Source organism: Trematomus bernacchii, unplaced genomic scaffold (assembly GCF_902827165.1).
Source record: "Trematomus bernacchii unplaced genomic scaffold, fTreBer1.1, whole genome shotgun sequence".
NCBI classification, from domain to species: domain Eukaryota; kingdom Metazoa; phylum Chordata; class Actinopteri; order Perciformes; family Nototheniidae; genus Trematomus; species Trematomus bernacchii.
Genome location: NW_022987942.1, coordinates 3,357,695 through 3,381,833, shown reverse-complemented (window position 1 = coordinate 3,381,833; position 24,139 = coordinate 3,357,695). Strand labels below are relative to the sequence as shown.

The 24,139-nt window shown below is 41.8% G+C and overlaps 1 protein-coding gene across 1 annotated transcript; it reads left to right on the top strand.

The window, feature by feature from the left end:
- Positions 1–1,728: 1,728 nt before the first annotated feature.
- LOC117470780 (dolichyl-diphosphooligosaccharide--protein glycosyltransferase subunit STT3B-like) lies at positions 1,729–23,440 on the top strand. Its single transcript, XM_034115652.1, has 16 exons — positions 1,729–2,310; positions 8,168–8,276; positions 8,658–8,945; positions 9,295–9,360; positions 10,347–10,446; positions 11,499–11,597; positions 12,107–12,253; positions 13,295–13,343; positions 14,584–14,738; positions 15,604–15,815; positions 17,325–17,512; positions 18,165–18,336; positions 19,354–19,527; positions 19,714–19,827; positions 20,032–20,238; positions 21,159–23,440. The coding sequence occupies exons 1-16, from the start codon at positions 2,030–2,032 to the stop codon at positions 21,237–21,239; spliced, it is 2,442 nt and encodes an 813-aa protein (XP_033971543.1). The 5' UTR covers positions 1,729–2,029; the 3' UTR covers positions 21,240–23,440.
- Positions 23,441–24,139: the final 699 nt, after the last annotated feature.

The window sequence follows — 24,139 nt, the reverse complement described above, 5'->3', positions numbered from 1 at the left end:
AAAAAATGTGAACACTTTATTCATTGGGTATTTCATACATAACACAAGAACAGGAGAAAATACAGAGTAGCAGAGGGGTTCTGCACTCTTCCACAATAGAGCAATACATGTGTTGCCAGTTTGATTAGGCGCACCTTATTCCTTTTGTTTGAAGGGATGTCAGAAATGTCGCCTAACAGTGCTAATTTAGGTGTACAAGGAATCACAAAACCAGAAATCTCTTTAAGAATCTCCCATATTGACCTCCAGTAATGCTTTAATTGATTACATTCCCAGAACATGTGAATTAGGCTACCTGTCTCTGTAGTACATCTATAGGGCAAAGATCTGAAATTGATTGATTTATGAAGTATTTCTGGTGTAAAGTAGGTTCTGTGAATAATGTTAAACTTCAAAGGTTTATGTCGGCTGTTGTATGAGAAAGTTAGGGCCTCCTCACATAATGAGTCCCATTTTAAGTCTCCAAAGGTACAACTCAGGTCTTGCTCAAGATTACCCAAGAGGTAATTTGATGAAGTGCAGTTTCTGGCAATTCCACATTCATTACTCAGCCCATGGAGGTTATATGGCTTGTGCTTAACCTCCTGCAGGACATGCTAAAAACATGGGTCTCTACAAGCTTCTCTCTGCTGCATGTCACAGAGAATTCTGAATTCAAAACATATTTAGCATTTCGGAAGCGCTATATTCTTATGAGTTCTGTAATTAATCAAAGCATTATATGATTATAAAAAAATTGCTTTATGTAGTGAAAAGTTGCAATGTGTAGTTGCTGAAAGGTAACATCCATTGGTACCGATATCAGTAGCCTGCATATTAGACGTTCAGGGAACAGCATCTAAATGTCTACAATAAGAGAAGGAACATTCATGTAGAGAAGGCCTAAGTCTTCTGTAGCCTAGATTAATCAGAAATATTGATAATAAAGTTGACTTTGACCGGCTGTCCCTGTGAATATATAAATAATGGATCTAAAAAGGGAGCATTGCCATTTTTTTTTCAGGGGGGTCAAAATAGAATCAAACATGTTATTCACAGCGGCATGAAATAGTTGCAAGTGTCAACTGGTTTAAAGGAATGCTTTACTTCCAGATTGAACTTTTGTATATCAATGAATCACTCTGTGTAATATCCCATGTAATCCTTTCTTTCATGCGGTGAATTATTCTTAAATGAATTTAGCCTAGTTTTGCTTCTGTAAAACACATCCACCGTTTACTTAACTCAATAAAATGTTTTCATCTTTTTGGGATATTTCCTCACTGTGTCGAGGCATAACACATCTAAAGAATTAATGATAATTTTGGGTGTAAAAGTACCCATTTCTTAGATATTATATTGCTATCTATGTATCTCCATTAGGAATGTTATTTCCGATGTAAATAAAGTAATGGCTTCAATCAGGGCCTAAAGTGACATAAAGCCCTGTAATGTTATATATTGCTTTCTCAATATGTTCAATATCTTTAGCAAAATTCATTTAAATAATTGGCTTGTGCGCCCCTGCGCTGTTCGCCTGCTATACGGCCATCCCGCTGTCAGTCACCCGACGTCTTCGCATAGCGTCTTCAGCGTCAGGCGGCTCTTTTGTCATTGGTCCTTTTTGTTGTCTGTCAAACGCGCACTACCTTGGGATTGGCTCTCCCACGGAGCTGTGTTCCTTTTGGCTGTACCTGTCTCTCTGTGAGAGGCTGAGAGCGCTTCCTGTTTCACGCGAAGCTCCCGCCTCTTCATTCAGCTCCAAGGAAGAAAGGAGGAACTGCCCCAACCGCATGTGACACTTCCAGTATGCCGCAAAACCTTGCTGCTATGTGACTCCTTGGTATTATTTAGCTGCTTCTGGACTTGGTAGGAAGTAATGTTAGAAAGTTTGTAATTACACACGGTGTTTTGGGGGGTGCAGGGTGCAGGGTGCTTTCGGAAAGGTGCCAGTGGGTTCGGAAGTGGAGCGTGGCAGCGAAAAGGGAAAAGGTTTTTTTCTTTGCTGTTTGATACCAGATAGCTTGACACGACAGGGCTGACGTAGAATATGGCGGAGCATCACCTGGTTTCCGACAACAAACACAAATCCTCACTGAACTCCGGAGCGTCGTACTCGGGGAACGGGAGCAGCAACACGGCGGTGGCGGAGAGAGATTGCAGCGCCGCGGCGGCGGGAGGAGGAGGTCTGTCCGGCGGCCTGTCGCAGCCGGCGGGGTGGCAGTCCCTGCTGTCTTTCACCATCCTGTTCCTGGCCGGGGTGGCCGGGTTCAGCGCCAGGCTCTTCGCTGTCATCCGCTTCGAAAGCATCATCCACGAGTTTGACCCCTGGTGAGTTAATCTTCCCACACACCAAGCATATTCAAATTAATGTTTTAAGATGGGCTGCTAAATATATTTTTAAAATATGTCCTTGCTCTTTGGGTTTGGCTAACAATCACTCAAAAACGCGTACACATTTGAGCAAATGGTTATAACAATAGATGAACTTACTAACCGTGTTAATTTATTAGAGTTAAGCCACCAGGAGCACCAACAGCTTTCAAAAACACGTATTGGCCTTTTTCTCTCTTTCCTGACCATAATGCTTATTTTACACACCAAAACATTTGGGCTTCACTTTACAGTACCAAGTGAAGCCTGCTAAGACTATCTAATATATTGTAGTTCATTATAAGTGCGACGTTGTAACGGCCAGTGAGGAGTAGGTGGTGTCACACTAGAGTAAACGAGCGGTGACAGCTTCACATTACGCGGTTTGAAGGCGGAAATAAAATCCTCTACCAAGAATTTCTCCCTTGATCAACCAAAGATCACCTCTGCTCTCAAGGTTCAAGGTTCTTTATTGTCAATCTGACATAGCTACAGAGTAATTATGCAGTTGAAAATCTTATGTCACAGGCTTCTCCAACAGTGCTGATCTGTTGCCTTGCCGCTACACTAGCACTGATTTCAGTGTGCCACACACAGGTGACTTAAAGTGATCATATTGTACCTTTATGCTGCACATTATTCCTGCAGGTTGTAGTATGACTTTTGCTCAGAATATTGCTAAAGGTGATTTAAAAACTTTTGTTGTACTTACTTTGCAATGTGCTCCTTGTTCTGCATGACAGTATTCAGATTTATAAGGACTTTTAAATAGTCGTCCCAGAACAATTCTGGTAATAGTTCAAGTGCAAAAAGGATTTCCTCACACTGGCCATTTCTCAATGTCGAGTATACCTGCTGCAGAGCCACTATTTCAAGTATACTACGTCATCGAGTGGCGCCGAAGGACTGTTTAAATGCATGTTAAATGCCCAGCATTCGGCGCCACTCGATGACGTAGTATACTTGAAATAGTGACTCTGCAGCAGGTATACTCGACATTGAGAAACGGCCACTGTCTCGGCTGACAGTTGGGCCTTTGCCACAGCGACAGTGACATTAGCTGACTTTGCTGCAAGATAAGGTCTAAGGAGGCCTTTAAAACAATTACATTTGGTACTATTCCCCTCAAACATGATGCTTATGCACATGCATGTCTAGGCTTATCCAAGAGAAAGTGAAGCACCTCAGTTGTAACAAACAAACCAGTGCTTTTCCTAACCAGAGCAGATTTAGTTAGTGCACTTTTGTTTGTGTTTGATTCCAAAATCTCGCGTGAGTTCTGACAAATATTGTCCAATCTCCTTATTTGTACTCCAAGGGACTGTTGCCTGGCCCGAGCCTGCATTGCATCACTGGAAGCATTTCATGATTATTCTGAGACCAGCAATGGGGATTAAACTGTCAGCTTCATGTCTGTCTGCTGAATAAAAGAGGAGTCTTGAAAGCTTTGGCTTGGGAGAATCCTTCAGTTTTTGTGTGTCACTGTCTGGACGCCTAACATGGCATGGAGTGAAATGTATTCACACACTGCTTCATTGTTCCATCATTCTCCTTTTGCTCTCAGACTGGCAACATTTAGTACATTAGACATTTGGATGGTGTGTTTCCCCTGCAGGACATCTGATTATACATTACACTTTATGTTCAAGTTCAAGCAATAGTTTTTGCACATCATGACTGTATCAGTTTCAAAAATAGTGATGACAATGTTTTAGGCTGTATTGCTTCATATTTTGAAGAGGATCCCTAATGTAGTAGTAGTAGTAGTAGTAGTAGTAGTAGTAGTAGTAGTAGTAGACAACAGGTAAGATTGCATGCTGGGGGATAACCTTCAAGCTGAAGCTTGCAGGATTGGGACATTTCACAATTTGTGTGTACTTCTGATCACTTTCCTGAAAGAAATGTTCCCAAACTCAAACAAAACTTTAAATCAACATTTTATAAATGTTTTGCTGCTCATCTAAATTCCATGTTGAAGCTGCATGTTTTGAACAATTGACTTACTGCCAAACAATTTGTTCTGCCTTGTAAAGAAACCAAGAAAACCAACCTGAACCTTGCAGTGGTCTTTAGCCATGCTGCTCGTGACTCTAAGAAGGCTTACATGTTTGTCTCTGGGCCCTACTGAACTATTAGGAAATGTATTTACTGACTGTTTAAACTTATTTGTGCTTAAACAATTCAATCCTTTCACTGTTGTGAGTCAGTTAGATTTCTTGTTTTCGGTTTAATTCTCAGATGTAGGTGACAGTCAAACACAGTGTAAACCAAACATATGTTCCAGGTCAGCTGTGCAATGCAAGGTTATGTCTGGATTTTGGCTGATGATTCATGAGAGTCCTGCTGCCCCCATTAGGAGCCTTCAGTAGTGCACTCTGCTCGGTCAAAGGTGTCACGACAGTTTGTGCCTCTTGCCTGTTGTGTTAACAGATAGATGTGGTCCACTGAAACCTAATACTAACGTGACATGTCAGATAACACACTTCCTGGCTGCAACCCTTGTGCAGTTTGGACTTTACTTGGTGCTTGTATTTGTTACTGCCAGACTGATGCCATGTTTCCAATTGCTTGCCATTATGGTGTTTTTCTTTTTGTCTGACAAACATTGACATAAGATAAGAGAACCTCTGTATAACATAATTCAGGCATTTCCAACGGACATGCGATATTCTTTCCTTTTTATGAAGCTTTTAAAACATTTCTGTTGAACTACGGCTGGGCTTGCTGTTGTATTCCTGCAGAGAAATGGGGCGGCTGTGGCTCAGGAGGTAGATGGTTGTCCTCCAATGGGAAGGTTTGGGTTCAATCCCTAGCAAGATACACATGGCCATGGTGTGTAAATGTCAGTTATGAATGTTTCCCTGAGCAGGTGGCGGCTGCCTTATGAATGAATGTGTGTACATTTCTTCTGTAAATGCCAAAGTGCTTTTAGGGGACTGGGAAAGCACTCTATAAATGCAGTCAATTGAATTACCATCAGTAATATGATGCCTACCACAGAGTTGAACCCATTATCGTCATGACTGCTACGACTCACGGAGCGTCCACACAGCAGCGTTAAAAAAATCTTGGAGGTGGGCGTATCTGAAGCTAGGGGATTTTTTGCGAGCAAGGCACCAACAACCAATCACATGAATCTCCCGCCCCCGACATACGAAGCAAAACAGTTTGAAGTAAACTGGATATAAACTCCCCAAACAGGCGAAAACCTACCACTGTCTCTGCCACCTCCCTCCATGCCTGGCTCCTCCGGTTTATATCCCGGTAGGTAAATAGGGACTGGTCATAAAGCACCGGGTGATTCCCTACCGCTCATTTCTCCTCCATTTTTTGGAATATGAGGAAATGACCTGCGGTATGTCTCTCCCAGCATAAACAGGATTTGATTGGCTAGCGCTTGAACTGTCAGATTTGCGTACACGGGATTTGATTGGCTGACGCTTCCACCTCAGCCTCAAAAGTTGAACATTGCTCAACTTTGAATCCTGAAAATCCTGAAAATCTCCGCTCTGCTGCCCACAATGCAGTTCGGCGAAAAGTGAGGGAAAGTGACGTCACCCCATTCAAAGTGAATGGGCAGAAGCATTTCAAGATTTTTTTAACGCTGCTGTGTGGACGGTCCGTTACAGTAATTCTTGCCCTCAGCCTCATTGTTTATTATACATATTATGATATAATGATATCAAATGTGTGTAGGTAAATCTGAACAAACAAACACTGCTGAGATGCCTGTCTGCTCTCGGATGTGCTGCCCTATCACCATCATGTTAAACCCCTGCTAGTGTCACTCAGCTTATAGTACATTTTGCAACAGCAGTTAGGGATATCCTGTTGGATTGAATTGCACTAAATGGAATGATGTCTTTGTATCAGTTTTCCACTTCCAATATAATTCAATCCAATTTACCACTGCACATATTTGCTTCATTTATCTCAACATCAAGTCAACTCTTCTCTGACACTTGCAGGCTATAGATTACATTTATTATGCCTGATCATAATCTTCTCTTAAATGGTTATACTCCCTGTTCAAGAGGCACTACATTTTGTATAATGCATATTGATAGGAACGCTTGTTAATTCATATAGAAATAGAACTCTCTGTTTTAAGAACAGCAACTGATGTTAGTGTAGTGCGTCAGGTTGGATAAAGGAAAGCCTCCTTATAAATGCATTGGCAGGCTGCTGTAAGTGTTGCCATGGTTAGTATTGTTTAAGTTGTTGACATTAAGTTATATCAGCCAGCTGGCCTTCTGAAGTCTCAAACCTTGATCAGAGGCCATGGAGTAAAACGATGTAACCTCCACATCAGATACTAACTCCCTAGACTACACTTTCAGTGTATGACACCTTGATTCACATAGAAAAGAATTCTCCAACCTCCCATTTACACTATGAAAAGAAATAGGAAAAGTGTAATCACTAGCTTGCTTGAGTGAATGCACCACAAGTCCTACAGTGGTTAACCCCAGTGCCTGGAGACCATGTGCCTGTGGACTGGAGATCAGGAAGATGAACCAACGATTGAGGAACATTTATTTATTTGCTTCAAGTCAACTTCATTGTCTGCAATGCTATGGGAAAAAAGTCTCATAGGTGCCCCTCACCAGCTACTGCTAACATGCACAAGCATTTGTCTTGCAGTTGGTGTCTATTCAATGTCTTTGTCTGGCACAAGAATGGCTAGTTAGCTATTACTGGTGAGATACATGAAAACTCTTCCCAATGTTTTTTGAGCTGGATCCTAAGGATGACACAAAATGTAGTTTTCTCTAAGACCCAGACTAGAAACCGTTTACGAGCCTATTATCCAGAGATGTAAGTGTGGGCTGTGAGTGTTTCTTCTGACCACTTACAATTAAGATACAGCAGGCTTCCTAGGACTGAGGAAAATAAAAGGTATTCTGTCAATACAGACAGGAATCGGAGCTCCCAATGGATTGTGGGTTGTGTATGTGTGCAGGCACTTTTTCTCCCCCCCCTTTTTTCAATAATGTACCTTAGCCTCAAGAGGGAGCATGAACAGCCAGCACTTCTCTTCTCGATCTAGCACTCACTCCTAAGCAAGCCATATGCTGCAATCCCTACATTATATTTCAGCTTTTCACGAGGAGACTATTGAGCTCTTTAATACTTAATAAAAGCTCAGGGGACAACACACTAACTGCTGTGTACCAGCAGAGTCTCCGTCGGAAGGCTAGAGGCAGCACTTGATCTACCAGGCCTGTATAATCGTAGACAAGTCTGTGGTGGGGTTGTTTCTCTTAAAGTCTTGTTGGCTGTTAGCTTAAGAAATGGAAGGCAAACAGAAGGCTGAGGAAGGAACGTTTTATACCTGCTAAATTTTTCCTTTTTGAATGTCTCTAATGTGCCAATAAACAGGAATTGTGTTTTTTCAGCTGAGTCCTTGTCCTAATGTAGACCTGCCTTGACATTAACCAACTTCAATGAAAATTCCTAAATACATAAATGCATTTATTGATCTCCCGTCACCATGCCATAGGTCGACTGTAAAGATTGTGTTTCAGTTTCTAACTTTAGGGCTGAGGGCATGCTAATATACTAACTTGAACTGGTGTGCTGCATTTTGTTAACTAAATAATGCAGTCATTTTCAGAGATCAAGGAACATTGCCTTATTGCCTTGTGTATCTCAACAATGTCAGATAACTTGTAAGTGCTGCACAACAAAACGATTCCAACATGAGCTTACTTCCTTCAATCTGACACTGAAGTCCTCTGAGCTGCTCTCTGTGGTTTCACAGGTTTGCCCTCTCTGACAGCCCCCCCCATCTCTCTGTGTTCAAATGTTTCAGGTTCAACTACAGGGCTACTCACCATCTCACTACCAATGGCTTCTATGAGTTCCTCAACTGGTTTGACGAAAGAGCCTGGTACCCTCTGGGTAGGATAGTAGGAGGCACGGTGAGGGTTCATTTTTTTAATTCAGAAATGTGTAAATGAAATCTGCTCTGTTGATTTATTATTTTGGACCAGGTCAAATCTTTGGTTAAACTTGACTTTATTTGGTTTCTGAGAGAAATACTGTAAATAAGTCCCAGTCTTATTTCGATGCAGAGATTTGAACATGATCAGGAGTCTAGCAAAAACATGGAAGTGAAAGCAGTGCTGTGTTTTTAAATGCATGATTGAAATACATATATTTTGTGTCTAAAATCTGTTTAATCATTTTTGCCATAATTGTGCAGCCCTATGTGGGAGATGGGCTGCTCTTCAGACTTTAATAATAACATCTGACGGAATAATTACTGCAAAGTCACCTTTGTGTCTCTGCTCCTTCCCCAGGTGTACCCAGGCCTGATGGTCACGGCGGGCCTCGTCCATTATATTCTCAACCTGCTGCACATCACCGTCCACATCCGGGATGTTTGTGTGTTCCTGGCTCCGGTGTTCAGCAGCCTGACCTCCATCTCCACCTTCCTGCTCACCAAGGAGATTTGGAACCAGGGGGCAGGGCTGCTGGCAGCCTGCTTCATCGCCATCGTCCCCGGCTACATTTCCCGCTCTGTGGCTGGCTCCTTTGACAATGAAGGCATCGCTATCTTTGCCCTGCAGTTCACCTACTACCTCTGGGTACGCCCATACATACTTTATTAGTGTTTAGTCCTGACTCTCCTGAATGCAGCTATTTATAACAGTTGCCATTGCTGCTTGAGGTGGCTGCTCTTTGTTAATAGCTGGGTAATACACTTGAATAGTCAAGCTGCATGGGCTGCCATGTAGCTCATCTGGTAAAACTTGCGGGGAACCCGGGTTCCAATCCAGCCTGGGACCATTTGCCGCCTTTCATCCCTTCTGTCTCCCAATTTCAACACTGTCACTTCAGTGGAGGCACTGGTGACCGAGGCACTGGTGGCCTGATAACACATCTCTGAACTACAATGACTTAACAACTTGTTGTGTGTTGGTTGCTGCTCATCAGGTGAAGTCGGTGAAGACGGGATCTGTTTTCTGGACTATCGGATGCTGCCTCTCCTATTTTTACATGGTGAGAACACATACCCAAACTCATTTATCATTACACTATAAGCTGTGACACCTTCTCTCTTGCAGCTGCTTATCCACCAAGAATTATGTTACACTTATAGAGAACAAGCTAAAAGCACAAGCTTGAAAATATGTGCATGTGTGTGTCTGTTTTTCTGTGTGTTCGTGTGCCTTTGGAGGGTTTTTGAACCAGCAGCATAATAGTAGTCTTAACGCTGTAGCAGAGGTGGCGTTAGACTTTTTCGAACAGGATCGTAACATTTCCGTCATAATCCATTATTACCCGTCGGGTCTGAACCCGCCACTAACGTGTCGCGCTGACACTGCACTGGTGGGGGGGGGGGCTTTTATGCATGCCCATTGCCCACCGAGATATGCATGCACCTCGCGGGAGCGCGCACAGTGTAAAGCAAAATCTCCCAGACATTTCAATGATCTGTACGGCAAAGTTAGGTTTGGAAACGGTATCATTTCCTTTTTGGGGGGCATGCATAACACGGCATAACACCGGAGCCTCACTGCGGGGGAACTTTGGCGCTGTTCCGAGTTTGTTCTAATCTGTCAAAATGACAGATTGCTTTCAGATTTTTCCGTCATTGTTAAAAAAATCCGTCATAGACGGAAACATTCGGTTAACGCGACGACTGCGCTGTAGTCATAATATATTAGTCGTAATAATTTCGCAGCTCTCAGGTGGGCTGTGCAGCTTTGCCCCCTCCCTCTTGGTTTTACATCTCCCATTATGAAAGAGAGTCATATAATCACAGCCACCTTTCATTTGGCAGCCTACAGGGGCTCGTCACACTGATTCTGATATTCTGATTCTGATGCAGAAGCATGGCACATATTTAGCAGAGATCTAAATGGCAACTGTGTATGTTCATTGTGTGTGTATCCATAAACCAAATGGTTACACTTCTTATTTCTATTTTGAGAACTGCTGCGAAAGCTCTAAATGAATGAGAAAATACTCTGCTTGTTTCACAGGTGTCTGCTTGGGGTGGATACGTGTTCATCATCAACTTGATTCCACTTCATGTATTTGTCCTGCTGCTCATGCAGCGCTACAGTAGGAGAGTCTACATAGGTGAGACACACACACACACACACACACACACACACACACACACACACACACACACAGGTTTCTTTTGACATTCAAAGTCATGAACGTACACACATTGATTTGGAGGTAACAGAGTAGCTGTTACTGATAATGAATAGCATCCAGTAGCAGCTGATGTTGTGTTTATAATGAGACAGACATCAGGCTTACACAAGTCCCACAGAGGAGAAGAGACATGTGATGAAAGTACTTTAAGATATATAGAAAGTGGAAAAGCATGCAGGGAAAGAAAATCAAAGCCGTCTCACTTTCAAAGACTTTGCCTTTCTGATCTTGAATCGATTCCTGATCTTGAATCGATTCCTGATCTTGAATCGATTCCTGATCTAAGGCTCCAAGGTCCGTAATGATGCTGTAACACATTACCATTGTTTCACATCCAGATCAATAACCAACACATACTATACCAGATCATTATCCTGTGGTAATAATGACATATCAAGGTGCGGAAAGTACATCAACAGGCTAGGTTCTCTTTAGCTTTCTGATGAAGCACAAATACTGTAATGATATCCAAGTGGAATATCTTTAAATGATCGTCTGAAAAGCTGAAGAGACACGCAAATAGACTTAGACGATTATAATAATCTCTGGTTTGGAGACTCATTTGTTGCTGTACCCTAGCAAGCAGGGACTGATCCAATCAAGCGCAGCACTCAAATGAAATACATTTTTACATTTTACACTACAATTATAATAGTTGTAAAAAAAGTATTTTCCATGTTTTGTCTACTTATATATTTTTTAATTTATATAAATATGCCTAACAATAAAGAAGGTTCAATAGATCAAAAACATTCACTGGGGGCTCTGTCTGGGAATGACCCTAGCCATTGAGACAAAGGGTGACTCGCCCCACTAATGTGTATTTGTGACAGGCGTTGCATAATTGAATATCATTCTGTTATTGTGGAGAAATGTTATGGGTATAAATCCAATGCATGTGATCACTTGTCAGTAAGTACATAGTAGCTTGTCTTATACTGTTCTTAACCATTTGTTTCTCCCACCAGCCTACAGCACCTTCTACATCATCGGCCTGGTGTTGTCCATGCAGATCCCTTTTGTGGGCTTTCAGCCAATCAGGACCAGTGAACACATGGCCGCCGCAGGTCAGTAACCAGCAACCTGTCAAAAGTTCCAGTCATTTGTTTATTGCAGTGCAAAAACATGGGTTCTCATTTTTCAAGTCTATCTTAATACAGTACTCGTATGCCCATATATTCAGTCCTCAGAAAGTGTGATTGTTTGCTGTGATAGTCATTGTGGACACTGTTCATAGATGCAGGAGGTCTTTCCATACCATGAAGACTACATCCTCTTACCCACTTGACTTGAATAACTCAGACTGCCAAAGCCTTTAGCTGATTAGCTTCAGCTGAACTTCAGAACTGATTGATGACACAGAACAAGGACAGTGGTTTATGCCTCTCCATTTCATTACATCAAAACAGAATTAGGAAGGGGTCTCCTATCCATACTGTCCACAATTACAGCAACCAACAACACTTTTGATGTGTGCGTGTCATTATGGTTTTAAGATAAACAGGGGGTATATATGTATTATTTTCCAATCTGGGTCATAAAGATATTTTCTACAAAACTAAGTGTGTCTCTGCAGGAGTGTTCGTGCTGCTGCAGGTCTACGCCTTCCTGCAGTACCTGAAGGACAGACTCACCAAGCAGGAGTTCCAGACTATGTTCTTCCTGGGAGTCTCTCTGGCTGCTGGAGTGGTTTTTTTCTGCGTCATTTACCTGACATACACAGGTTGGTTCATATTGTCTTCTTCTGAGTAGCTCTTGCATACATTTTCTGCACAGGGAAAAAAACGTGCCCAACCCATCTCCCTCCATACATGAATGTATCCATATATGTGTTTGTGCATGTGTTTTCAAAAATGAACAATAGAAAGGCAATATTTAATTTCCCTTTGTGCAACCAATTAAAAGAATGCTTTCTGTCTTCTTTTACTCCAAGTAACTGCACTTTGGTACCTATAAGCAACCTTTTTCTCTGCCAAAGAATAAGAAACCCCTGAGTCTCAGTCTGAGGGGGCTTTCACAACTGTAGCAGTTAATTTAGTCCATACCATGGGAAAATAGATGTGTTTTAGTCCTGGTCTGGTTTGTATTCACACACAAACAAACCACGAGTAGTAAACAAAAAGTCATACAGACTGACAGGTTTCTCTGACAGTTCTAGTAATTATCATCCTGCATCATCTCATCAGTGCATTATCAGGACATCTGATGTGTATTTATGTTCTATGGTTTCACAAAAGCTCACTATGAAATAGGCCTAACAAATGATTTCGTCATTATTGGACATCTTGTGAAAATAATGACTAACAGGATGCTACTTGGCCATTAGCCTGTAAGTAAGTATTGAGGTCTAATTAGTGTGGGATCGCTGTCACACACTCTTTAATACAGATGACCTGTACAATAGAATTGAAATACTACATGTGAAGCAATAGCTTGTTAGGATTCAAATCAGCCATCCATGATCTGCAGTATGTGTGCTAGGACCACCTGCTGGTTTTATAACTACAAGAGATGCAGGTCAGAGAGCTCATTACAGCTGATCAGGTCTGCAGCACTGCAGTACAGGCACATGAGAGAATGATTATATGATGGGTACATCAACCAATCACCAGTCCACTGATGCCTGATGGAATACACAGATCACAGAGCGTGCAAACAACCTGTGTTCAGGTTGGTGTGTGTTGTGTCTGTCTGTGTTTAAATTAACTTGTAAGTATATTCTTACTGAACTCATATGGTGTGTGTGTGTGTGTTTCACCCTCAGGTTACATTGCTCCATGGAGTGGGCGCTTCTACTCCCTGTGGGATACTGGGTAAGGCCTCACAGTTGTTATACTTTTGCACTGGGGTACCTTACAGTAGTACTGTTAATAATTAGATTTTAATAATGTGCAGTAGCACATATACCAATACATCTTTTAAACTGTTCGAAACAAAGTGGCATGGTGGATGTCCATTTTGTAAAGATGTACACCCGCATGTTTACTTGCTGATGGAAGTCTTAATGTTTTGTTAAGTAATAAACACATGCTCAGAATAATTATTTTATTCTCATGCGCAAGTGAAAGAAATACAAATAATGAATTCATTATCCTTCCAATTTTTTAATCAACAATGTTTCAGCCAGATCCTAAAGATATCATTTGCATACAAAGATGATCACACTTTGTGTAGCTGCCAAAATGTTTTGATGGTCAAACATGCAGTCTCTCCGGAATCCGGAACAGATAATGCTCCCTTTCTCTCCTCTTTCAGGAAACTGTGAGACTGCAGCATCCGTTTTCAAACCCTAAAACCCTCCCTCAGTGTATGTGACCATATGTGACCATATCGTTGTGTGTTGATGCACACACCTTAATATTTCTTTCTAAAAGGATATCAAGTTTTGCTGCTGTGCAGTAAAAGTAACGAGGTCAGCAACAGACCCAAGATAACTGACATCAGCCAAACCTGAATAAAATCTCAGAGCTTCACTATTAATAAGGTTGTCAAGTAGGAATGAAAAAGGAATACAATGAAATATTCTGCCTTTTTACCTTAACCCTCCTGTTGTCTTCAGGTCAAATCTGACCGATTTACTACTTTCATCAATCATAACTGTGTGTCCCCCCCCCACATATGTGCCCAATCCCCCTATGTGAATCACACCTGGCACACACACACACACACACACACAGAACAATTAGAAACATTTCCCGCTCTTATGTGCCCATCCCCCCACATGGATCACACCTGGCCCACGCAATACATGTTCAGTGTCTATTCTTTGTATATGTACTGCAGTTTTTCATGTATACCAGTAGTCTGATACAATATATACAGTTTGAAAGGGTGTTAAATGAAATTTGGTGATGATTAATGGTTTTTGTGTTTATGTAATAGCAGTTAAAACAGGACCGGTCAAATTTTGACCGCGAACACCAAAGTAAGGGGGGGGGGGGAACGAAGACAATAGGAGGCTTAAAGGGAAATGATAAAGACCACTGTTTGTTGTTCCTTTGCCTAGGCATGCTTTTCCTGTGTTGTCTGACTGCTCTTCCATGTTCTCCACAGCTATGCCAAGATCCACATTCCCATCATAGCATCAGTATCCGAGCATCAGCCCACCACCTGGGTGTCCTTCTTCTTTGACCTTCACATCCTCGTCTGCACCTTCCCAGCAGGCCTCTGGTTCTGCATTAAGAACATCAATGATGAACGTGTTTTTGGTGAGAGCATATCATGGAAAAAGTCACTTGCAAACCATGTTTGATATAAAATACACAAAAACAAATCTCGAGGTCCATCTTAAAGTGTTTCCAGTGTTTCAAGTGAAATCCCTGCTCTTTCTCACCAGATGCAAATAATGAAATGGAGGGGAGATGAAATAACCCCATCTCTCTTATGTCAAATTACATTATTAACTCTTGTTAATGCTTGAGCATCCCACAATCTCAAAAAGGTCAGCTGATGGTTGTTGAGATCAGAAAGAAGAAAAACAATACAGACAAATGATGTATTTATTTATGAAATGATTTGAAACCAATGGGCCATGGGTCCATGCCCTGATAGTGTGTGAACTCTTGAGATTTATTTTAACTTCTGCTAAAAAAGGAATGAGTAACAGTAATCAAGAGAAGTAAACATTTTAACTTCCTATATGTCAGATTATTGAACTTGGTTGACTTCCTGTTTTATAAAATATGACTTAATACTCCAGAAAGTTCGATTGTTCTATCTTTGTATTTGGGTTATTAAAATATCTGCTAGTCTGTTACTTCATTAGAATTGAATAACACTTGATATAGTGATAAAACCTGGCATTGGAAGTCCAGACGTCATTAAGTCAATATCAATGACAGATGTGACATGTGCTAAGAAAGGATGTCCTGTCAGTGAGCATGTGGAAAGTATGATCAGCCAGTGGAAAGGGCTCAGAGGCAGTGTACCTGCAATATGACTCTACGGCACTAAATGAAAGTAAATTGAATAATGAAGTTATGTTTCAAATGAAATCTAATTCCCAGAGCTTGAATGGTACGGTCCAGGTCAGCTGGAACCTCATTATCTGTCTCTCTGCTCTCCGTCCACCAGTGGCCCTGTATGCCATCAGTGCTGTTTACTTTGCTGGCGTGATGGTGCGTTTGATGCTCACGCTGACTCCGGTGGTGTGTATGCTGTCGGCGGTGGCTTTCTCCAGCGTCTTCGAACACTACCTGGGAGACGACATGAAGAGGCAGAGCCCTCCAGTAGAGGACAGCAGCGACGAGGACGACAGGAAGAACGCTGGAAACCTCTACGACAAGGTGAGCGACCATTGCAAAGTGTGTGGGATGTCATGTTTGATTAAACTTGGTTGACCAAAATACACAAAAGCATTACTTTATGACATATGTGTTCCATTCCCCATACAAAAGAGCGATGTCCGCAACTCATACTTAACTTATTTGAAGCTCCACTTATCCTTTTTTTCATATGAATCAGAAGACAATGTGTACTGTGAAAGGTGACAGACTCACAGAAAATGATCACCCTCAGCTGCAGTTGAACTCAGCTTTATTAAGAGTTTCAGAACCTGTCAGCTCCTGATTTGGGTTTGACTGCCCACAGCTTCACTGCTGTGGTTACATCCCCCTGCTACATCCCCCTGCTACATCCCCCTGCTACATCCCCCTGCTACATCAGCAGGGGGATGTAACCACAGCTTCACTGCTGTGGTTACATCCCCCTGCTACATCCCCCTGCTACATCCCCCTGCTACATCCCCCTGCTACATCCCCCTGCTACATCAGCAGGGGGATGTAACCACAGCTTCACTGCAGTGGTTACATCCCCCTGCTACATCAGCAGGTAGCTTATTTCAGAGTAGAACTGAACAGAGCTTTGATATACCCACTGTGCACTGCCTGCCCCACAAACAGCCATCAGGGTAGGTTAGTGGATTGAAATTAGCAGCTGAAGAGCAAGATATTTTTCCAAGGATGTGTAAATAGACAATTGTTGACATGTTTGTAACAACTTTTATAAAACCACTTTATAACATATTGGAAGTTGTAAATATTACAGTGACATATTACTGCTGTCAAGTTTATCGTGGTAATATTTAGCTTCCTTTGTTTATTTACAGTTATGTCTTCTATGATCAAATCATTCTTGTCAAACAAATAGGAAGTAACCAGACATGCTGTCCTATACCCATTAAAAAATGTATGCACGTCAATATCTGGTACACACTCTTCTTACAAAAGAGGCAAAGCACTACATAGTTCACTAAGCATTTTATTTGAGTAGAGCCATGGTTTGGATTATGAAACGCAAAGCTAGCCTCCTTTTGACATCTAACCAACAGGTAACAACATAACTAACTAAACAACTAAAATAAATGCAAGACATCCAAATGTCACTCCTACAAAAACTACATTTTCTATCCTGTTCAGACCTGTCTGAGCAGGACTTGTCATGTTGGTATTATCTGTTATACAATTTGTTAATTAATTGTGTTTTGGTATCTGCTTTAAAAAGTAAAATAAATCTGTATCATCACTATTTTACTTTTCCATCTTCAGGGAAAGTTGCACTGCAGTCTGGGTTATTGTTTCTGTCATTTTTCTCTGCAAATGAATACAGTGGGAATAATGAACTGCAGGTATCCTGAAAGGCGGTGTTTAAAGTAGACTCCACAAAACGGCCTGAGAATTCTCTTAATATGGACCATAATCATCTTCTGGTATATTATGGGCTCATTTGAACAGAGCTCCTGTCTTGTTAGAGTTCCAGTAAGCTTACACATGGTGTCCTGTTGGTGTCCTCTGCAGGCCGGTAAGGTGCGTAAACATGTGTCGGAGCAGGAGAAGGCTGAGGAGGGCCTGGGCCCCAACATCAAGTCCATCGTCACCATGCTGATGCTGATGCTGCTCATGATGTTCGCGGTCCACTGCACCTGGGTCACCAGCAACGCCTACTCCAGCCCCAGTGTAGTACTCGCATCATACAATAACGATGGGTGAGTCATACAACACAATGGGCTTTTCCCAACCATATACACACACGTTAAGACATCATGTACCTGCCTCCATTCTAACATGATTGAAATGCCACTTGCTTGAAACTTTACTATACAACAAAACAATGAATAAAGTATGTCTGATTTTCATTGCATTCTAGAATTCTGCCATCAAACTTTTTTAAACTGCTTTTCAAATATAAGTATAGCCCTACATTAGCATAAACTGTACAGTTGTATAAAGAAAGAAAATAACAAAACATTTGAGCAAAATGTTATCAGATCCAGCTTGTTACCAGCAATTACTCTATGAAGGTTTTTTAAATGAACTGATATGGACACTTGGGGTTGTCCAACAAGAAAAGCTGATGATGCTCAGAGAGAGGCTGTTAGTCAGGGTCCAACACATCCTTCTGCTGAAAGGCAGACATCTCAGAGATGGATGTCAGGGGAGCAACTTGCATAACACAGGCACTGCATGGACAGGAAGCGGTGAAGGACTGTGTGAAGGGCTTTAATGCTGTGGTTCTAAAGAGCTCATAGAACAATTGTTCCTTACAATAAAAGGAAAACTGATCTCTGATGTAATATTCACAGTAAATAATCTACTCGAAATACTTAATATCTCTTGTTTTACAAAACCTTTGTGCAGGTCCCGTAACATCCTCGATGACTTCAGAGAGGCGTACTACTGGCTGAGGCAGAACACAGACGAGCACGCCCGAGTGATGTCATGGTGGGACTACGGCTACCAGATAGCAGGCATGGCCAACAGAACCACGCTGGTGGACAACAACACCTGGAACAACAGTCACATAGCACTGGTGAGAGCTGCTCCGCCTGTGTGACCTCTGATCACACCGCAGTTACTGTGCTAACGCTGAAACTGCGTGCAAAGTTACAAACACATCAGAGTTGCTCTTTGCTGTCTCAGTTTTTATACGGAAGTGGCATGTCCCCTTCAGTTCTTCCAGCTTTCACAGCTCCGATAAGTTATTTGCTTCTGATGTACAGAATCAGTGAGATCCATGCCGAGGAAGATTTTTGTTCCTTTCAGTATTTGGCGATCTTGCTATTCAATTGTGTTGTGCTCTATAAACACTTTAATCAAAATCACATTAGATATATAAATCTAATCTATTACACACACGCACACACGGATACAAATACATATCACACTGCACACTCACAGACATTAGCTAACCTCTTTCCACGTTGAATTCTGCATGGATCTCTCTGTTGTACTGTAAGTTGCGTGCACATAGTGAGCCAGAGCAGCTTCCACTTCACATTGGGCGGCTGGGTGTTAAAATGAGTTAAGCCACAGAGCAAATTAGCTTAGCAGTGGCCGGCTAGCAAACCTGCTAAAAAGTGTCAAATATCTTGTTCTTTTTCAAAATTGATGCTATGAAATAGACAATTGCTGGCTGCCACAGTGTTGGTGGTTCACAGGAAACGGACCAGGTGGACATAATATATCCGTGCACTGCGAGCAGGTGAAGGGGAGATCTCAGGACTTTACATCTGTGCCACTGGTACTCCCTTGATTTAGACATTCATTGTTTTAAACCAAAAGAAAATGAAAAGATGCAGCAAATCCACATGTTCTGACTTTAAGGCACTAAAATAGGTCAAGTTTCAAGACACTTCACAATGACATCATCAGGGTTGTCTTCTCAGACCTGATAAAGCTTGGGCTCCTCCAAAGCCACTGCTCAACTGTTTCCAAACACTGAAAAGTACTAAACTGATCTTGGTGAAATCACTGCAGTGCCCCTTTTGAAATATTCACATGAGTTCTGTTGAATGGAAATTGAAATGTAAAATTGCTGTTCCTACAGGTGGGAAAAGCCATGTCATCTAATGAGACGGCAGCCTATGAAATCATGAGGTCACTGGATGTTGACTATGTCCTGATCATCTTCGGGGGGGTGATTGGCTACTCAGGGGACGACATCAACAAGTTCCTGTGGATGGTGCGCATCGCAGAGGGGGAGCACCCCAGGGACATCAGGGTGAGAAACATCACACCACCCGCTCAGAGTTTGAAGTGCTCTCTGAGGGAACAAACTGCTTAGGGAAATCAAGGATCTCTTGTGTGCCAAATAGTTTGGCTGCAAAATCAAAGGAAATCATGGATCAAAGTGTGTGAGTTGACTTTTCTCTTTCCATCTGTTTCTCTGTTTTGCCTCTGAACCCAGGAGAGTGACTACTTCACCCCCCAGGGAGAGTTCAGAGTGGACAAAGCTGGTTCCCCAACGCTGCTCAACTGCCTCATGTACAAAATGTCTTACTACCGATTTGGAGAAATGCAGGTTTGTCATCATTTATGATCTTTCTGCGCAACATGCTTCCCTATTCCACTAGGAACGTATCTACTGTTTTCTTGCACAAGTTGTGTTTCATTGCAAACACAGACTTTTACACTGAGCTTGGCTTAAAATAGTTTTTAAGTGGAAAATAGGATTAAATGGGATTCAGACATAAACAACCTCACTTGTCTTTTATTTCTGTTTTAGCTGGACTTCCGGACGCCGCCGGGCTTTGATCGAACTCGCAATGCTGAGATCGGAAACAAGGACATCACGCTGAAGCACCTGGAGGAAGCCTTCACCTCAGAGCACTGGCTGGTCAGGATTTATAAAGTGAAGAAGCTGGAGAACAGAGACCGTGTGGAACACCAGCTGAGAGGCACCGACACCAAGCAGAAATACACCTCCAAAAAGGTACCTCCTGATTCTATTCTTCATCTGGTGTTTAACTGTGCAATCCATCGTAACCTGTCATATTATTTCATTCACGTATTTAGGCATATTTAATAGCATTAAATGGCCATTCATTCACTTAATTTTCACAACAGTGGTTATACAGAACAGGCTTTTAGATGATGCATGAATAAGGGTGCGTGTGCTCACTTTTCATGTCAACACACACAAAGCAAATGAAATATTTGCTTTCCCTGCAGTGAAAGAAAGGGCCTCTAAAACAACAAGCACATATTAACACTGTATTTGTACAAAATGACACCAAACAAATGGGGTCAACGTGACCTCTGATGCGGTCTTACTTAAAGGGGACCTATCATGCAAAATGCACTTTTGTACGTCTTTTATACATGAATATGTGTCCCCGGTGTTCCAGGGAACTCACCAAGTGTCAGAAAACACAACCCTCTCTATTTTCCTCCTTACCCAAATCTCTAAAAAAGGGGCTGCAACGGATCTGATAAACTGATCCAGATTTGAACACTGTCCTGACGTCAGGACGGTGGCGCTACGGCTATTGGGCCAACTCCACCAATCAGGAGGAGACAGCCACGGCCATTGCCGTTCGAAAGCACTGGAGACGCTGTAGTACATATGCCAGGCCTGTAGATGGTGCTGTTCTCACTGAATCTGCCCTTGCAAAAAAAAGTGCAAATTGAGCGAAATGAGGCATGGCTAAAATGCATGATCTGTTTGGTATTTTGAAAAGAAAAAAGTATAAATATGCCTTATATAGGTATGGTCCTACACTATGCTATTATTCAAATATAGCATGATAGGTCCACTTTAAGATGTGATTAAAAAGGTTGATCTAGTTATGTGGAAAATGTATGTGTCATCTGAAGTGTCCAATCTCGGCTTGATTTGTCTTCTCTCTGCAGACATCCAAGAGGAAGAGGGGATACATCAAGAACAAGCTCTCCCTCAAGAAGGGCAAGAAACTGAGCAAGAAGTCTTTATAGAGAGCCCCCCACCAACAGAGGCACATTGTGGACGGCAGAGGAGGAACATCTGAAACCAAACTTTCAACAAAAACAAGCAGCAACAGTAAATCCACCAACAAGATGAATGAGGAACACCGTCACCCCAGGCTCCTGATGTTACCATCAGCTGAGAGAATGTGTTGACCCCCAGCTGACCTTTGACCTGATAAGTGGGGTCAAAGTGCAGAACATGGGAGATCCTACCCACACTGGTTTTAACCTGAGGAACCTTTAACTGGCTTTTCTTTTTGTACTTGAATGTGATGAAAGACAGAGAGCTGTTCTGCCACGTCCCCAATCCAGAGCTGAGTCCTGCTGATTTAAGGAGGAATGGAAGTGTGTTTTCTCTTGGAAATGGAGTATTCAAATGTTCATAGATATTCTATTTAATGCAAAGGAGAGAAACCCAAATGCACCACCCTGCTTCTTGAGTTTTGCCTTTCAGAGATTGAGTTTGTGCTCGGATGCTTTTGGAAAGTTGAGGTGGTGGAACATATACAACAGTATGTTTTTTATGCGTTTCATTCAAACCAATTATTAATAAGAGTATGCATGTACACATATGTGCCAACATGAAAAGGCCATTACTATTCATACGGCCTCGTCCTGCTGCGCTTCAGCGTTTCTATCAGGAAAAATAACATCCTTTATATGGCTCAAGCTCCAGATCCACTTGCTCCTACATTTCCCACAATTCAGGCTTGCTGCTTTTAAACTATTATTTGTTCAGTCTTTGGAAGCTCCCCCTAGCAACAGAAGACGTCATACAATATCTAACAGTCCAAAGCTCATGTTTCTTTCCCTTCAGACTTTTGTTAGTAATGCCCAGAGCTCAGCAATGAGCTAAATAATACAACATTACTTTAGATGATAGAAATTATTTCTAAAACTATGAATCCACTCAACCAGAAAAATCCTTTAAACTGTGTGTGATTGTTAAAGCTGTGTATGTTATTGTAATCTGTATCATTCACGCACTGTAGAAGCACACTGAGCTCAGGACAGAGCAGGCATATGAGACATCCATGGGTTTAACAGACCTTTTTAAGATGCTCTCTGGAAGGCCAGCCATGTACCCAGGTATACATTTGATTGGTTAATGATGATTAATCAAAGACTCAGTCAAATTAACACATCTCAATGTGTAGGCAGGGCACGTTACATCCTTCAATACTACAGCAATGGCATGTCCACAAGAGTGCATGAATGTTGAGATGCGTAGCCGTAAAGTGTGTGTGTGTGTGTTAGAATGGTGTTTTTAATGAGCACTGGCTGCAGGTTTGTAAGGTATATGAAGTAACTACATGTGAGTGTAAACGGATCATTTCAGTCTCTACCACTTTTTGTTGCTAGTAGAATATGCTAACAGGGGTTCATGTCCTGCCTGCCAGTGTGATCATTAAACACATTTAGAATGAAGCACTCAAATGTAAAACCGCTGGAAATCTATCGGTGCCTAGGAGCATTTCAAACACTATGAATGGAGAGCTCATGTCAATTCCTCGACCCATACTGTTGTCTGTAGGACTGTCAGTCTGTCACATTCCCTCCATGTCTCTGTCTTTGATCCACCACTCTTCACAGGCGCAGTATCCGCTTCAAACATGCTTCACTAACACTGAGCATTTCCTCATGAATCTGGAAAAACAGGCTCTAAAGTGCTCCGAGGTTTCCACACAACGGAGGGGCCATTCAGGCGGTGGAAACTCTTATTCTTTGTTATTGGCTGAATGTCCACGGTTTGATCTTTATTTCTGTCATGCAATCAGTCTTACCATTTCTCAGAATAATCAATGAATTTAGATTTGAGTGAGGTTTTTGCCCTATGATTTAATACTTGTTTCTTGAAGACATCACAAGAAGCAAATGACTCCTGCTTGAGCTGATTTTGATTCTGTTGTGGTGTTTTGTCACAAGAACACCATCTTCAATAAACCCAGGTGGAGAGGATCACATTGACCTGAACAGAAACAAATGTCTTATTCCCAGAGCTCGAGTCAGTGAGCTTATTTATTTCATGGACGCTGGAGTCAGATGACTGAAGCTGGGCAGCGTCCCGTCAGGAAATGCGAGGATTTGTTCAGCTTTGATTTTCTAAGTCAAGGTTTCTTCCTTCAATTGTAATGTAGATGCAGGTGTGAGAATGAAACATGCCTTTTCAAATAAAGAGGTTGAAATAACTCTTGCTAATATGTCTTAATTACTATGTGCACAATGCATGTTATACAGTATACTCGGGGTATATGCAGGAATCCTGAAGTCAAATGTAAGACCTTTTTTAAGACCCTTTCCATACATTTTAAGACCTCATCGCCACTTTGAGTTTTAACCGGTTACATTGGCGACACACTTTACCTCACAATATACACTATTCACTATATACAGTATTGATTGTCCTTCCTCCTTATCTTCCAACCATTTGGACGCAAACTTGCATTTCCCCATAACGATGTTGTTTAACAACCGGCGTAAACAGACCTTCGCGCGCTATCAAGCAGTGAGCGTCCTGTTCAGATGACGTCAAATCCAACGGGATGCCATAAATAAACTACACAGAATCACACTACACACCTACGCAATGATTACATTCAGGCACACTGTAGAATACAACCTCTTTGGACTATTGATATACTTATTGAAAACAAGCTACAAAATGTAATACCTTGGAAAATGCAGTTTAATACTTTTTAATAGCCTTCATTTTCGCTAAATTGATTTATCAACTTTTTAAGACCCCGCGGACACCCTGATACTAAACTGCATATCTCTCTCACATTTTTCATATTTACACTGGTAACTTTTCTTTCTACAGTAAACATTTAAAAAGGATGAAGGAGGCACATTGAAATGAAAAGCTAGTATCAATGTGAACCATTCCT